This window comes from Sesamum indicum, linkage group LG12, assembly GCF_026168435.1.
Source record: "Sesamum indicum cultivar Baizhima isolate 11 linkage group LG12, ASM2616843v1, whole genome shotgun sequence".
NCBI classification, from domain to species: Eukaryota; Viridiplantae; Streptophyta; class Magnoliopsida; order Lamiales; family Pedaliaceae; genus Sesamum; species Sesamum indicum.
This window is the reverse complement of record NC_142668.1, coordinates 11,543,532-11,561,195: the sequence shown is the minus strand read 5'-3', so window position 1 is coordinate 11,561,195 and position 17,664 is coordinate 11,543,532. Positions and strand designations below refer to the sequence as shown.

Here is a 17,664-nt window from a genome sequence, read left to right as displayed (position 1 = left end):
ATTGTTATTGCAAGCGAGACTACCATATTTATTACAGCTTAAAACTGTAGTATACAATCTGACCGTACGTAAAACCCATAGTGAATGTTGGTTAATCATGGTCAAAATTTAAATTTTTGTATTAATTTTGTTTGACCGATTTTAATTTATTATGACTTTTAAGCAGTAATAATTTATAATGTAGAGAATAATCAATTTATGCGTAATGTGACGGGGTCAGAATCATCACTATTTACATCTATTAAGTGAAAAGAATATCCTTTTGTCACAATAAATATTTTGGTAAATTTATTTGGAATATGAATTGGTACAAAAGTTGTGGTTCTTGATAATTAATTCACAAAAAAACAATTGATATAAACAACTAATGACATATATATTATGACAATTTAGTAATAATAAATACTTAAATATTGTCAGCTACTATAATTATGCTGTCATTATATATGCATCACTGAATAATTTATATTTTTATTAATTTTTTAAGTTTTAAAGTATAAAAAATAAAAACATCGACCATGCCCACATATTATATATATATATATTGAATATGACTTACATCGCAGTCGGGCAAACTGATCAGATTGGACATTTTCTGATTCCATCCACTTTGATTTTTCGAATCAATTATTCTGAATTATATATATTTAAAGAAAAAATGCAAGCAACCTCTTTGTCATATTTCAAATGAGCAAATTATCCCCTTATAAAAAAATAAATATCGATTTACCTCCCTGTATTTTTTAAAATACAACAATTTATCTCCCTATATTTTTTAAAATGAAGCAATTTACCTCCCTGTATAAGGAGGTAAATTGCTTCATTTTAAAAAGTATAAGGGTAAATTGCATTTACCCTACAATTGAGTGAAGTTATTAATGAAATATGATTTTCCTTAGAAAATAAATAATTTGATAGCTCGTTCAGTCAACGCAACAAAGACCTTCAATTCGTTAATAATCTTCCCAGACGGAGGTATTTTATAATGATTGTAAGTAAAATTCTTACAAATTCATTATTAATCTGTATTAGCAACGAATTCCACTATTTTACAAAAAATGTATGTCGTTGCTATTAGCATAATACCACATATTTGATATGATCCGAATCTATAAACTAAAATTTGTTGGTGGGACCAAAATTGAACACTCCTGTCAAAGCGAAAATTTCTGCAAGCACTCTCTAACTCAAAGTAAAAAATTAGTCGTCTCAGCTCAATTAAAGCTTGATTTGATTTAATTTTCTTGACAATTAAATTGTATATAATAATGAATTAACTTAATTGAATTTAAAAAAGAAATTAAAATAAAAATACAGACAATTCCGTTCACTCAACCAATTGGATCTCAAATAGAAATACAGAACTGACGTGTACATCTCTAATTCGGGGAACAAAGTGAGAATTAAGGCCAGGAAACAAATTCCCATACGTATGTTGCAATAATAAAGCCACAAATGCCGACAAGCCACAACCAAAATATCACCAACTCTCCACACTAAACATAACACAACCATTATCAACAGGGACAGTTTAATTATAGGGAAATTGCATTTACATCCTCAATCTCTGACTTATTTACATACATTACCTCTGACCGTAAAAAGTATAGATAATTTGTATAATGATGTTAATATTTTTTAGGGATGTATATGTAATTTAAATAAAAAATGGGAATAATTTAAGTGAATGAATTTGACATTTCTAATCACTCTATATGTAATTTTTCAAAAAATGGGAGTAATTTATGTAAACGGACCATAGGTAAAAGAATGCAGACATAATTAATACCCTGTAACTATATATACTATGATTAATTAATTAACTAATTTATTATTTAATTATAAGAATAATTAGTAGTAAAGAAAGCATTATATTTTCAGATTTTTTGGATTCGATTGCGATGGACGTGGCGTCATGTGATTGGGGTATTTAAATAATATAAATATATAATATGCTTTCTGTATAATTACCTATATATAGGAGTAGCCTATTAATCCTCTCTTTTTATTAATTTAATGAAAATCTTTGAGTCAACCAAATCATCCTAGATTATGAAAAAATCCTACCTTTCCTCGTAGGAGTCAAATTAATTATTAATTATCAATTGAAATAATTTAGTTAATTAATTAATTAATTAGTAGATTCCCTCACCTTTAATTGTACAGTCTCTTGCTACCCATTTGAGGGGCAAATCATGAAATTTATACAATGTTGGATGAGGTAAAAAAGCAATATAATAAGGGGCCATACAGATGAAGCCATCACTACTAAGCAATTAAGACTAATTAAGTAATTTAAACATGAATCAGTTAATTAAATAGTTTAATTAATCACATCCACACTTTGTCCTCCTTATAAATGCAACATTGTTGCCACTAGAAAAAAATATAATTTTTCACTACAGTTAATTACTATAGTTAAAAAAAAATTTTGTAACAAATATATATAAATCAATCACAACTTCACAAAGGTCATTAGCTGTTGTTGGCTAAAATATTAGTCATAGTTAGAACCATGACAAATTTTTTGGCTATGACCCAAAACAATGACGAACATTGGTTAATCGTGATAAAAATTTAAGTTTTTATTTTGATTTTATTTAACCGTGGTTAATAGTATTGATTTACTATAAATTTAAGCCTTGATTGTTTATATTATAGCGAAAACTTATATTTTTTTTTTGTAGTATATGTAGATTAAAAATTACAATTATCCTACTTAATATTTGCAATATTTTACAAGTGCCTAAGTGTAAAAATACATTCAAGTTTTCTAGCCATAAAAAATTGAAAAAAATAAAAATCTTTAGGCTACTTTTGAATATTTCTAAATTCAAAAAAAATTAAATTCTCTTAGTATGAAGTCATTCAACGTCTTTTTCTCCAAATCTATCAATTTAAATGTAACTTAATTAAGTAAAATATTAAGAATTGACATCCAACCGTAAACTATTTAGATTGTTGTTCTACCAAACAAACCCTCAGTCTTGTTTCTCCCTCTCTCGTCAGTTCACTCTTGATCAAGCCATCATCGATGGCCATCGACGTGAGGTTATTTCTAGCCTCGGCGTGCAGCTACTCTCTATCAATTTAGTGTCATTCTTTTCAATTTATTCTTATCTATCTGTAGAATGATGATCGTCGCAGAAAATCATGTCAGAAACGTGATCGATCAGTTACTAGCTAGAATCCTACTTGATGAAGTTACATTTAAGATACAAATTTTTAGTAGTGTAATTATAAGTTTTAATTTAACAGAGATATTGTAATTAAGACAAATTTCAAGAATCTAAATATTACTTATCTTATTAATTAATTATAGTACGTAGCACGCGGATAATGAGTTATAAATTAGTGATTCCTTGTCTTTTAGCTATATATTTTCTTGGCATTATCATGAATTAATATATGTATATGTAAGTGATTTGTATATGTAGTAGAAAACAATACAAGTGACAAATCTAATTACAGTGAGACTGATGGGGGGTTCCCAGATAAAAACTTCTACATCATTTATTCAAAGAATGTTCCAGAACAAAAGACAGCTACTGATTACTATATATCATCCTTGAAAGTTGTTGATGATCCATGCATTCCAATTTTTTTTTTATAATTATAAAATTGTACATGATATACATATATATTTAAAGCCTTTGGGGAGACAAGTCTCAATATCACTTTGAACTCTAGCAACTAAAGTAGGATTTTATGCTGTCTCACTACTAGCTACTTTCTCCTTAATTAACTCAGGTTACTTCAACCTAGTCAATAGGGGTTACATTAACCATTAATCTCCCATTTCTTGCTAATACACTTGATAATGATTGCATGACCCCCCCCCCCCCTTCCCCCAGCCCCCACTCCCCACAAATTATGTATGTATATGTAAATTCATACGTACATAAAAGAAAGCATATATCATAATTAATACACTTGGTACCATTAAAGGAAGAAAAAATAGTGTTGGGAAGGAAGAAAAAGTGTGGAGCCAAAGCACTTTTCTTGGCCAATACCATTTCTCCTTAATACCCTCTTGATTTGATTAATCACACACACACACACTCTCACTCTTGATCAAATCCCTTAATTCTCATTTCCACCCAAATCCCATTTACCCCTCACTCACTCACTATATCATCTCACCCTTTCTCTTACATTTCTAATTCCCACAAACCTATTATTTCCAGAAAAATGATGTCCAATGATCCAGGTGGTGGTGGTGGAGAAGCCGGCTCATCATCATCTTCAAAACCAGCTTCTGCTTCAGCAGCCGATCAACAGCAGCCGGCTCAGCTGAGCCGCTACGAGTCCCAGAAGCGGCGGGACTGGAACACCTTCGGGCAGTACCTGAGGAACCAGCGGCCGCCGGTGGCGCTGTCGCAGTGCAACTACAGCCACGTGCTGGATTTCATGCGGTACCTGGACCAGTTCGGGAAGACTAAGGTGCACATACAAGGGTGCGTGTTCTTCGGGCAGCCCGAGCCGGCGGGGCCCTGCACCTGCCCGCTTAGACAGGCGTGGGGCAGTCTCGACGCGCTCATCGGGCGCCTCCGCGCAGCCTACGAGGAGAACGGCGGTGTCCCGGAGACGAACCCGTTCGCCAACGGGGCCATACGCGTGTACCTGAGGGAGGTTAGGGATTCGCAGGCGAAGGCGCGTGGGATCCCGTACAAGAAGAAGAAGAAGAGAAGGAAGCCTAATCATGAAGAGATGAGCTCAAGTTTTCATCAGATGCAGTGATGATCCATCTTCAGGGACGTCTATGATTGTCCTCCTCCTCATCATCAACATTTCCGAAACATGGTAAAAATTTTCCTGTGTATTAATTACTATGAATTTGCGTTGCTAAATTAGTGTACTTGTTCATGATGATCATCACTTGAATTTCTTCTTTGATCTTGATGAGCCAAGAAATGTATAAGATTTCTTCAACTCTTTTTATATATGATCCATCATAAACCAAATTGATGTTTCTGTTTCGTATAATTCATTAGTGTACGTACGTAGATCTAGCTAATGTAGTGGAATACTAGTTGAGTATATATGTACGTACAAATATACACACACACATATATCTCATCCTCCACAACCCTAAATCCAGCCTCTGCTTAAACCCTAATTTGCTTACCCTCTTGGAGTGTACACTATGATTTTCAATTTTCTAAACAGATACGAGAGTATGATACAAACACACGCACACACAGAGTCCCTTTCCCCACCAAGGGGAATAGGAACAAGAAACATATTTAATAGGGGATTTTAATTTAATTAATATATATGTGATTTTTAATCATATATATATACATAAATATATGTTCATGTTCACTTTTGTCTAATCTTTTGTCTTTTGGGATGGTGCACGGATGGATGGACTACTCCTGGCCCTTCGCTCTGATCATCCTATAGAAAATTTGTATTCAAACCAAATTTGGACGAATCAAATCAATTACAAAGTAAGTGTAATACACTTATCATGTGATTATATACTTTTCCTAAACTATACAATAATCACACTGCAAACGCACTGTACTTGACATAGTAATTGATTTAAGTTCGACCAAACTCGATTGTGGTTAGAATTCCCTTCATCATAGACTCAATTATAAATTAATTACCACAATATCTACAGGAATTGAACATGTATATATATATATTAAATTAAGATTTTAACATAATTAAAAATTAATTTGTCCATGAATTAATTGTATACGTAGTAGCTGATGATCATTGCACCAAATTCCAGACACATAGCTAGGTCTTGGGTGTTGGCTTCACATATCAAGTAATTTATTAATTTGATTTATTTTTGTATATATCTATATAATTAATTAATTTTGATAATATATATATATATATATAAAAACATATATTAAAAACAGACATTACGATAGGAATGTCTTTATCTTTCCAAAAGTAACATGAATTGTCCTTTTGTCTCTTGTGTGCAAAGATGGGGATGATGAGTGTGTTTGCTCTACCATTCCTATGAAACGTACTTATAATTATCATTTGTTGTGAGTAACTCCCTCACAGTAATTCATCACCTGACAGCTATGTGTTTTTCTTCTACTTTTGTTCAAACATTTTTATTTTATTTTGATTTCATTGGAGATGAATGATCCATCCATATCACCCTCTCTTTCAATCTCAAATTTAATAATTAAGGATTTTAAACCATATTATTAATTATATCGAATTTTGAATTTTCAATCTTTGCTAATGTATATATATATTTTTTGAGTCGTGTGAAATTAATAACCGTACATTGTTACTTAAATTCAAATCATTCACTCCAAACAATATTGCTTTGTAAACATATTACCTTGTAAATTAATTTCCTTCATGAAATGTATATTCTCCTAATTTAAATAATTTTTAATATATGTGGATGCTGACAACTATATAAGGTACAGTTTGATATTTGTGGTTATATATATATGTATGTATGTATGTAATTTCTTGGCTTTCCTATTACATTGTTGTGGTTGTAGCTATGTAGTTGGAGGTGGTCTCAACCTGGTGTACAGGTGAGCATATGGAGTGTTAGGTGGCCAGACTCTTAGGTTCACAACCTATAAGGGATTTCACCCAATAAATTATAAATAAAATCCAAAGATTTTTTTATTTATTAAGAGCATGCATTATATATAATTTCCTCAATTTAATTAATACTATTGTTTTCTTGTCTAAATTACATAATTTTTGTGATGGGATTGTGTATATATTTGTTCACCTGCTGTTTTTGCCAATTATCACTAGACTATGTGATCATAATCCAAATTTTACATCATACAATGATCATAAAAGTATATACTACTTACCATCTATGTTAATTAAATTTTGTAATTCTACATTTTATATACATACGAATTCATGACCAAGTATACATAATACGGATTAAATGCATTTTTTGTTCTAAAATTAGGTTATTCGGCATCTTCATTCTTTAACTTTTTATGATAGCATTTTGGTCCTATATATTTTTAATTTTTGCACATTTTCGATCAAGTAACAAGCCACATTATCTTTAACTATAATTTATATGTGTTTTATATGTGACAAAATTATACATGCTTAATAATAATAATTTTTGTATAAACTTTTTATATGTGATTGTATTTTTTATATATGCTTATAAATAAATAATGAACAATAATTTTATTTCATTTCAATAGATACGATGCAAAATACCAAGATGCGATTACAAAAGATAAAAGAAATTATTGAAGATCAAATTCGGGTGACATAATCGAAGTTGTATCCAAAATAAGTATAATTTCTAGTCCACACATATCCGAAAATAATACTTATTTATGAAACATAAACTCTCTCATTCAAAGGAAAAACAAAAAGCATAAGGAGCAAAATATTTAATGTGGCTTGTTACTCGATCGTATCTCATTGTTTGAGATATTATTCGCTTTAACTACATATAAACTTTACAATCTTATTTTGAAAAGGCATAGAAAAGACCTGGGGTTTAATAAGTTACCCAGTCTTACCAAAATCAATATTAAAATAAATAAGTAAAAATTTGATATACATGGTACATAATAATGGTATGATGATGGTGATAATTAACTGTGGGTGGTAAAACCATGTTTGGAGAGTGAAAAATATACACAAAGAATGTAAGAAGAGATAACAGTATATATGTGGAGGCTTCATAATAAGAGGTTGTAGGTAATTTAATTTTTATAATAATATTTTTTAATTTATTCATTTTTTTGTTTATTTTCATTATCACTTAAAATTCTATTACTTATAATATTATATATTGTTGTGGTGTGTATGTTTATATATTATGTCCTACAGTGTGTGATTTGCGAATTCGAATCTCATGAATATGGATTGATAGTTTACTTTTTAATTTTTATTTATTTTGAATATATAAGTGTTGGGTTCCACATAGGTAGGCTTAGATGAAATTATTATTTTATTTGATAATGGATATATCTCGATTTTCTGTTTGAGAGCGTTTACAAATACTTTCTTCTAGTTCAAGTTTATCGATGATGTGTTTAGATTGATAGATTTAAAATTAAAAGTTCAAGCTCTTAAGTTAAGTATAAATTTGATATATATACATGTATTAATGAAATTATGTATAATTTATGTATCATTTCCCCCCCTCCAAACAGGTTATTCAACAGCCACATGACTTTTACATGACCACCGTCGTTAACTTTTTAACAGCAAGATTATTGTTGCTTGGAAAATGTGTTCAAACACGACTAACTTTGTTCAGTTCATTTACAGTACCAAAATGTCACAATGTCTATTTAATGGGACTGAAAATGTATTTAGCCTTATATGTTACAAAAAATTGCAAATTATTAAATTCTTATTTTGAATTAATTTATTTAGAAAAATATTGATAAATTTTAATTTGTTTTATTATGAAATTATTTGAATCTGTTTACTCAAATTTTTTAAATTATTTCATCCAAATATAGCATGAAAGTCGGTGAAGTGACTGAGTTACTACATCGTGATAACTTGAAAACATATATATACTTTCCACTAGTAAATAAGTTTTTTACGGTAATGGATAAAATTAGCGATATGTTAGATAAAGTTCAAAGTTATGAGTTTAAATCACATCGAACGCGTGAATATTTATTTTATTTTTATGTAAGTTTATTGTAATTTATTTCATAGTTTTTGTTATATTAATATGACGAAACTAATATATATATATCAACTTATTAAAACATAGATGTAATTATTATTCTAATTAAAAAAAAATAACAATAAGATGATGGAGTAGGAGGTGTCAATGGTATGCATGCGTGAGTGATGGTTACTTAGAACAAAATTGAGATATCACGGACGCGTTTAATGATAAATGCACCATAATTTTGGAGAAGACAAGACAAGTTCTAAAATCAGACAAGGTATCTTAAGGACCATACTAATACTTGTTCATTTTAAGGAAGTTTCATGTCCCCGCTTATATATATATATATATATTTTACTCATCATCTTACTCTTTTTTATCTTAATACTTAATTTAGAATGTTCAACAACTCATTTTTATTCAAGTAAGAAGTACTCATTATATTTGATTGTGGTGAAAATATTTGGATATGAAATCTCCATGGCCATCGAGTTTTAGGGTCGAGAAGAACCTGAAAATATAAAACACAAGTCGTCGATCTTTTGTAAGGACACTCCGATGTTCAAATCAATTAACGATTGAAGATAAAAGAAGAAGGATCAAATGGTTGATAGTATATTGCTACATTAAATAAACAACAGCCGGCGTATTCATAGCATTTGTGCTTGGGTTGGGCTCTCCACCAAAATGCTCGTGTTTTATGGATTATCTTTACAAATTGGGCCTTTACAAAATATCCCACATCAAAATTATGTAAGTTTTTTAATATTTCAATGTATTAAATAATACCCAACAACTGATTTTGATTTAAGTACGAATTATTCATTATATTATATAAGTTTTTAATATTTGAATATATTAAATACTTGCTTATTCGAATGTTGCATACCCAAACCTGATTGCCAAAATGCTTGATCTCAATGAATTTGGAGCCCGTCAAGAATTCAATAATATTACGCTGATTGTTTTTTTCTTAAGTATGCGATTTACATCAATAACTTAAAATAATAAATACATTCGAACAAAATAAAGAAACAGCAAACTACTGTAAAAGCAAGCATGTCAAGAATTCAATAATGTTGCAAGAACCATGTAAAATTCACTAATTGTCGTCCTATTAAAAACCAAATTCAACAAAAATTTTAAGAAAAAAGTTGCTGATCAGCACTTTCGTACTCTTTTTTGTGTGGCCCTCTTTGTCCTCTTCGGATAAGTAGTCTTTAAGTTATAAAACAAATTGTAAGACTAACTATAGTAAAATTTCAGATTAATTAAAAATAAAAATAAAAAGTGAAAAAAAATTGGAGTTGAGTGTTTGTGGAAAAGCTTAATGCACACAGTTTTATGAATAAAATGCATAAGTTCGTGGAGAAGAAGCTCATAATTTTTAACTTAAATAGATTTAACTTAAACAGTCCAAAAGCATAAATAGCGAATAAAAATAATTATTTCAACTTATTTTTAATAAAAGAACTGATGAATACTTAGGTTAAGCTATTGTAGACGCGCCTTCAATATACAAGAGCTCTATAGATATTGTAGTTTGGATCAGATTTCTCTGAATCCACACCAATGGATAGTTTTTAATTGCTACACAGATATTGTACAGCTTAAAGAAAGCGATCAATCTTATAATATAATAACCATATTATTCAACGGTAGTCGGTAGTGATCCCTAAAATGGGAGCACGTTGTTGATGCCCGGAATCACTGTCATGCTTCTGCAATGCAAGCATGATGTTTCTAAAACAGAACATTATAAGAAGTGGTAATGATTCAAAGAAGGTAGCACCAATTTTACTGTGGAGTAGTTCTGCAGCTTGAGCAGCAACCTTAATATGCACCTATAAACAGGAAAACCGGAGCATCGAGTGTGTCTTTCACAGCTCAAAATTCTAAGACAATGACTAAAGGAAGATAAGATAACATCATACATAGATAAAAGCATAACAAAGAGTCTGGATGCCGAAAATGGGATTTCAAGAATTGACATCTTGAGCAGACTTGTGAAAACCTTAAACTGCTCGGAGAGCAACTACAGAAGCATCAAAATGTTTTCCTGACAACAGTGTTTTGTAGGAAACTAAATTTAATGCTACTTCTTGAATCATAGAACAATATCAGTTAATCTACCACAGCCTCATGAGTAGGATGGGCTGTTGAGTGCTCTGTCCACTCAAATCTGCACGATAGATCACACTTGTATGCAAAGAGAGCGTAACTTAGCAAAGATTTTCAACGTGTCGAGAAAAATACAAATCTTGAGCTCAGTTAACAGGAAAGAAATCTGAAAGTTGTGAAAGGACAATCAAATAAGCCCTTTCTTTTCGTAATTATATGTAGATCCTGATAAAGTCCTTCGAGAAAAAGAAGGCCAGGACTTACTGTATCTGCAAGTATTGCTTTCTTCATCGTGAAGAATGGTGTAGTTTGAGCTGCTTACATTCCTAAAATAACACGACTTCTCACTTATGTAATGGTATGCTTGTTGAGTGCTCCCCAGTCCACTGACCACCAAGTTGCCTTTCACAAGCATATTGCCCTGGGCATTTTGAAAATTCTTTAGCCTACTGGAGGAAGTTCCAAACTTGGAAGTCTTTTGCCTCGTCTCATCGATGCCCAAAGTCACGTTAGCTACAGAGTCATAGGTTCCATTTCCTTTGTCGATATTATCAGAGTAGAGATCAAGAGTAAACTTCTTGAGCGAGCTGGTAGAGAGAATTGAAGATGATGGAGTCCTGGCGTCGACAGTCCCGTTGAAATGTATAACCTGATTCAAAATCTGTTGATTCCCATCATTCCCCATCACCATAGCATTAATGTAATTGAATTCTTGGAGCGATTTGGTGGTGACGACTCCATGAGATGATTTTACCCATCCCCTGTAACTTATTGAGCGACTAGCATTTGTACTGAATAAGCCATCAAGACCTGTAAAATTAGAAAGAAGAGACAAGGAAAGAGGCGAGTCACTGTATTCCAACAGATTCCCTTGTGTTCTCTCACTCCCTTTATCCAACCATAGATGCAAATTTGCATCAATATACCAGACGTTCAAAGCATTTGTCACACTAAATGCAAGCTCATGGGATTTTCCATCCAATATTTTACTCAACAAAGGTGTAATCTCGATATCATAAGAAGGGACATCAAAGGAACCAATTGCAGTAATCGGTCTCCAAAGGAGAGGATTGACACCCCCCGTGTAGATCACAGTAAATGGCCAAACTGCACCGACAACCAAACCATCCAAGCTAACCACAACCTCCCGGAACGGCCCATTTCCAGGAACACCCGTAAGGTTATTCACAGAAATGTACTCATTCGGATAGTTCCCAAACCAAAATTCATCATTTTCATGGAAAGAAACATACACCTCAAGCACAGCCCTGTATACATTCTGCGGAATCACGAACTCCTTTGACTCTACATCTGTCGAATTCTCAATCTCAAACCACAAACCATCATTCAACGGCAAGTTTCTTGAAATGGGCAATATCAAATCCGCCACAGGCCCGAACCCATACCCATTATCCAATCCACCATATTCAACAGCACTATGACCATAACTCTCTTCAGCAGGATAAAAATGAATACTAACATTGACATGGTACACGCCAGTGTAAGTACTATCAACAAGATTTCCCAAATAAACCGCAAGAGTCTGATTACTCATCAGCAGAGAATAGTACCTCGTGATGTCTTTCTTCACCGTCCAGACAATGCCGGTAGCTCTCGGCTCAGCGGTGCAGCTCCGGAGAATCTCAACCCCGCCCAGCCAAACACCAAAGATTCTATCAAATTGCCTCCCTTTGCAAGCCGCGGTCCACTCAAGAACGATTCTTGCAAAGTACTGAGATGGGCAATCAGTGGGGGGGGTGTAGTCTGCAAGAACAGGGGACTTGCCATAGGTGTAGGCAAAGTCGTGTTTCAGGACCAAATACGAGCAAGGTTTGGTTTTGGGGAGTGGGATAGGTTTTGTGACCTCAAAGAAAGTGGTGGGAGGAATGTCGGCGGCGGATGAGGTGGGCTCAGAAAAGGGCTGCGATCTGAATAGGTCTGCCGTGGAGTGGAGGTTTGCGGCGGAGAGCAGTGGTTGGTGGAGGAGTGCGAGAGTGGAGAGGAGGAAGAGGAGGGAGAAGAGAGTGGAAGCCATTCTTGGAATGGTGGTTGGGTGTATGGCAATTTGTATTGTTTTCTACTCCTCCAGGCTCGAGCTCCAATTAACAAATGATAACAACTAGAGTACAATCATGGCATATGGAGTGGAAAACAATGCTGGAGGTGAAAACAACTGCGGAAGGTCATCTCCATCTCCAGTTTTTCTATTATTAGCATTGTATTATCCACCAAATTTTCATTTTTTCTAATACAATTTTTCATCGTATATTATTTACCAAAGTCCCAACTCAATTGATTTTACAATAAGTATAAAATATTGATTATGTAAGTGATCACTTTTATTCAATTATAATAAATATGTCATAATTGATCAAATTCTAGCATGCTCATCTGACCTAAAATTTTTCCCACTTTAAACTATTAATTTCTTTTAGCCTCTTTCTTTGTCTATGTTTGTATTAAGTGGTTCTTTCTTTGGATGATTGGAAATACAAATTGAATTTTCTGTTCTAAATTTATATTATATCTAGTATTTTATTTTAGGTAAAATTGTAAAATTATTCCCAATAAGTATAGAGAATGGCAAAATTAATCCAGTAATTATTGGATTGACAATCTTAGTCCTATATATTTTAATTTAGTAGTAATTTTGGTTCTTTCGATCAAAATTGCCCTAAAGTTTAACTAGACAAATTGGGTTTAGAATTCCAATTGCCAACTGATCTCAACTTAAACATGTGGCGTCTTGCGTGGTTGCTAACGTGGTAGGGGGAGGTAATTTTGGTCGAAAAGACCAAAATTGCCAATAAATTAAAATATATAGGAAGAGTTAATGGGTGAAGGCCATGACGTGGATGGTATTGTTGATGAAAACTGATTGGAGTGGTGTGTGCGCCATGGGGAGGTGAACACATGGGTGTTGTCATCTCGCCGGCGTGGAAATATAACGGAAACATCAATGGCAAATTAGGCAAAAAAGTGGCAGAAATGAAAACATAAAGAACTGGATGAAAATGGATGTTGTTGGGTACAACCAACTCGTCGGAGGATGAGGAGTTGATTGGTGGTGGTCTCGAACAATAGATAGGTCGGATGACGCCGAATTGAGAAGAAAGAAAAAATAAATTTAGGTTTTAGGGCAAGATTAAAATCAACAACTTGGGGTGCATTTGAACTCCAATTGAAACATGTGTTGTAGGGTTGAAATCAACGTCGAACAGCGAGTTCAGTGCTGTTGTGCGTGGCCGGAGACACACCGAAAAAAAATTCCAACAACCGGCTGTGAGTGGTGGTTAACCATTCTTTGCCACGTTAGCATCCTCGTAGAATGCTAATTGTGTAAGTAATGTCTATTTATTGTCAAAGCTATAAGGCCCAATTTAATTTGTTAATTTTCGATCATTTTTTATCAGAAGGATCAAAATTATTACAAATTCAAAATATAAAGAACTAAAATTGACATTCATAATTGTGGGACTAATTTTACTACTCTATACATATATGAGGAATTTTGCACTTTTACCTTTATTGAATCCATAACATGCATATAATATTTTTTTTAATAAATGGAATATATATGAATTTGTGAAAGAAAATTCAATTCAAAAGAGGAGTTTGTAAGCAAATTTTAAAAGTTGAACATAATTTTGAATATACAGATAACGGGTAAATATCAATTTTAGTTTCTTAATTATGTCACTTATTTAGATTTGGTTACTCACGTTTTTTTCTCACGGGACTTAGTCCCTCACCGTCAAAGATTCTATTAAATTTGTTAGTTTTAACGGGTGTTTAACTGCGAGAACTAAATTTGATGAAATTTTAAAATGTGAAGGGTTAAGTCTGATAAGGAAAAAACGTAAAGAATTAAAATCGAATAAATGACATCAGTGAGGAACCATAAAGTAATATTTATCTAGGAAGAAGCATTATTGTTTGATGATAGATCAATTTTAAATAATTTCAAATAGTTTAACTGGTTTCTCATTCTACCATGAAAAATGAGAACAATTTATTCACACTACCATAATGATTTATCCTTATTTTCCTCTACTTCAGCTCAAATTTGCTGAGTTAATTCTAAAGCTAATGAGAGAAGAGGACAAACCTGAACAAGTTATGATCAGTTCCCAAACATGGTATAAAGTGTCATAACCGGAACATCAATCTTTGTCTATTCCTACTCCAATTTCTTCTGATAATCAAAATTATCCGTTCTCTCACTAGAATGCAGCTTCAAAACCTCTCCCTCCCTAGAACCCTAAACCCTCAACTCTCTCCCTTTCACTTCTCCTTTCCCCCCAAATTCCACAATCCTCTTCTCAGAACGCTACCCCGAATTCGTCCTTTTGCCGCGAGTCTGAGGTCTCCGACAATCCACGCACTGACCCCTAAACCCGAATTCTCCCGCCGAAATGCCAACCAGCGCTCGGACCTCCGGTCATTCGCCGGACGGAGCAAAGGGAAACCCGGTGGCTCCTCTACCGGCCGTATCGAGGGCGACGCGGAGCTCCGCCGAGAGGCTAAGCGGAATGCTCGTCGGAAAAGCAAGAAAATGGCGGAGAGCCTATTTTACAGGATGAAGAATCCCCACAAGAATTACCCGGATAACTTCTCTGAGGATGAGCTCCAAATGATCGGTCTGGGCTATGATAGGATGGTTAGGTTCATGGACAAGGATGACCCCAACTTAAAGCATCCGTACGATTGGTACAAATACGGTGAATTTGGACCCTATTCTTGGCGTGGTCTGGTATTGGGTGACCCTATTCGTGGGAGTTTTTCTGATGAACGGGTGACCATGATTGGCGAGGTTAGGGATCAAGAGGAGTGGGAAAAGATCGAACAGCACGATATGGCCACAGATTTTCAGAAAAGACTGGATGCTATGGATAAGAACAAGGGATTGAGGTACTTCTGGGTGTTTGTTAGGCATCCGAAATGGAGGGTTTCTGATTTGCCTTGGCAGCAGTGGACTTTGGTGTGTGAGGTGGCACTCGAGGCAGGGGATCAGAGGTTGGATAAATGGACTTTGATGGGGAGGCTTGGGAATAAGGCGCGGGCAATGATTACCCAGTGTGCAGCCTGGATGAGGCCAGACATAATATATGTGCAGAGGCCGGTTTATCAATGCAGATTTGAGCCTCAGGATGAATTTTTCGCGGCATTAGCACCACTGCTTGACCCAGAAACTGAGGAGGATTACATGTGTGAGCTGGTGAATGATGATGGAAGCGTGGAGATGTGTACGTATTTTGGTGGGCTGTGTAAGATTGTGAGAGTGAACCCAAAGGCATTTGTGGATGATGTGGTTAAGGGATTTGAGAAGCTGAGTGATGAGAAGAAGTCCAAGTGTTTGGAGTTTTTGTTGAACAATCATCCGGTGATGTTGTTGCATCCATATACAAAGGAGTGGAAGGCGAAGTTGGAGGAAATGGAGTTGGGTTGTGATGCACCTGATGATGATGATAATCATGGTGGTAACGAGGGGGATAATGAGATCATTGATTGGATTGAGGATGACGGCAATGATGATGGTGGTGATATTGATGAAGTGAATGAGGATGATGACGATTATGGCGTTTCAGATGCTGTCATTCTTGATGCAAAAGGAAATGGGGATGAGGGGTTAGGAATCCAGGAAGACGAGGATCCAGAACCAGAAAAAGATGCTAGGTATTGGGACGAGGAGTTCAAGAAGGCAATAAAAAGCAACGAAGCTATGGAAAAGCTTGTAGAGCGAAGTGCAGAGATATCTAACAAGTTCTATGAGAAACAACTCAAGTCAATGCAGAAGCAAACAAGACAAACTTCAGGTGACGGAGATGAACTGGAAATGCGAGGTAGAAGGGCTAAAGTGAGTCCACAAGAATGGAAGTTGCTCGGCTATGGTCCATATAGGAAGAAGATCAGCAAGAGTAAGATCCCTCCCGGCTTGTTCTTACGTGCTGCCGTTAGACCATTTACCTACAGAAATCTTGTTAAGGAGATTGTCCTGACAAGACATGCAATTGTGGAAGGTGAGATTGGTAGGAAGAGGTAAAGCCTTTTTGCTTGTAGATGACTAAGTATGGTTCTTCTCAACGTTATTGAGATTATGAACTGATAGGCATGTATTATTTACTTAATTCAAGGAACAAAACGTTCCCAAATTCCTAAAATGAATGGCAGTGAGACTCAAAACACCGTCGTGACTTTGCCTTTCGTTGTCTGATGTTTTGACATCAAGTTTAATGGAGATAAGGTGGAAGCAGAATTCATCTTGGAATGAGTTACTATTTAGCCATTTACATTTCCCACAACTTTTCCCTCCGCATCATTACATATCAGCAGCCGAATATTTGGGGCACAACACAGAGCAGGTTGCATATTTGACAACCTTAACGGACTTCAGTTTTTAGGAGCAACTGCAATATCCACAAAAAGGTCACACCATCAAACTGGAGGCTGGAATTTTTTGAACTTTGGAATTATATTTTTTTGGCTCCAGACTGAACTTCTTCAACATGTTAACGATACATTGTTACTTTTGGCTTTTGATAATCATTTTATTTTATGATTACATCCCCATCTCTTGAAGTTTAATGTAATTATACGTAAATTTTTTGTGGTTTAAGAAGTTATATATAGTATTGTTAACGTTTGTTTTTTTTCTAACAAATAGATCCATTTGTTTGTTAAAAATTACCCAATTGAAGATATTAACAAAAAAGTTAATGAAAATTTACATTTACTCAATCAATCAAATCTTTGTAAACAAGCTATCCTTATAAATGTGAATATGCCTACTCTAATGCACTAGCATGTCGAAATGAATGCAATAATTTATTAATAAATTAATTAGAGAAAAATCTGGATTTTTTATTTAATTTTTTTGTTATATCACAAAATTTATTGAATTTTGACTAATGTAGAGAAATAAA

At 33.9% G+C, this 17,664-nt stretch overlaps 3 protein-coding genes across 3 annotated transcripts; 2 read left to right on the top strand and 1 right to left on the bottom strand.

Annotated features, from left to right (window-relative positions):
• The first annotated feature begins 3,600 nt into the window (after window positions 1-3,600).
• LOC105165443 (protein LIGHT-DEPENDENT SHORT HYPOCOTYLS 10) lies at window positions 3,601-4,979 on the top strand. Its single transcript, XM_011084459.3, has 2 exons — window positions 3,601-3,750; window positions 4,188-4,979. The coding sequence occupies exon 2, from the start codon at window positions 4,192-4,194 to the stop codon at window positions 4,738-4,740; it is 549 nt and encodes a 182-aa protein (XP_011082761.1). The 5' UTR covers window positions 3,601-3,750; window positions 4,188-4,191; the 3' UTR covers window positions 4,741-4,979.
• A 5,600-nt stretch (window positions 4,980-10,579) lies between these two features.
• On the bottom strand, window positions 10,580-12,937 carry LOC105165444 (peptide-N4-(N-acetyl-beta-glucosaminyl)asparagine amidase A). Its single transcript, XM_088876312.1, has one exon. The coding sequence runs from the start codon at window positions 12,774-12,776 to the stop codon at window positions 10,929-10,931; it is 1,848 nt and encodes a 615-aa protein (XP_088732438.1). The 5' UTR covers window positions 12,777-12,937; the 3' UTR covers window positions 10,580-10,928.
• A 1,964-nt stretch (window positions 12,938-14,901) lies between these two features.
• On the top strand, window positions 14,902-17,009 carry LOC105165446 (uncharacterized). Its single transcript, XM_011084461.3, has one exon. It carries the CDS (start codon window positions 14,970-14,972, stop codon window positions 16,782-16,784), a length of 1,815 nt encoding a protein of 604 aa, XP_011082763.1. The 5' UTR covers window positions 14,902-14,969; the 3' UTR covers window positions 16,785-17,009.
• The last annotated feature ends 655 nt before the right edge of the window (window positions 17,010-17,664 follow it).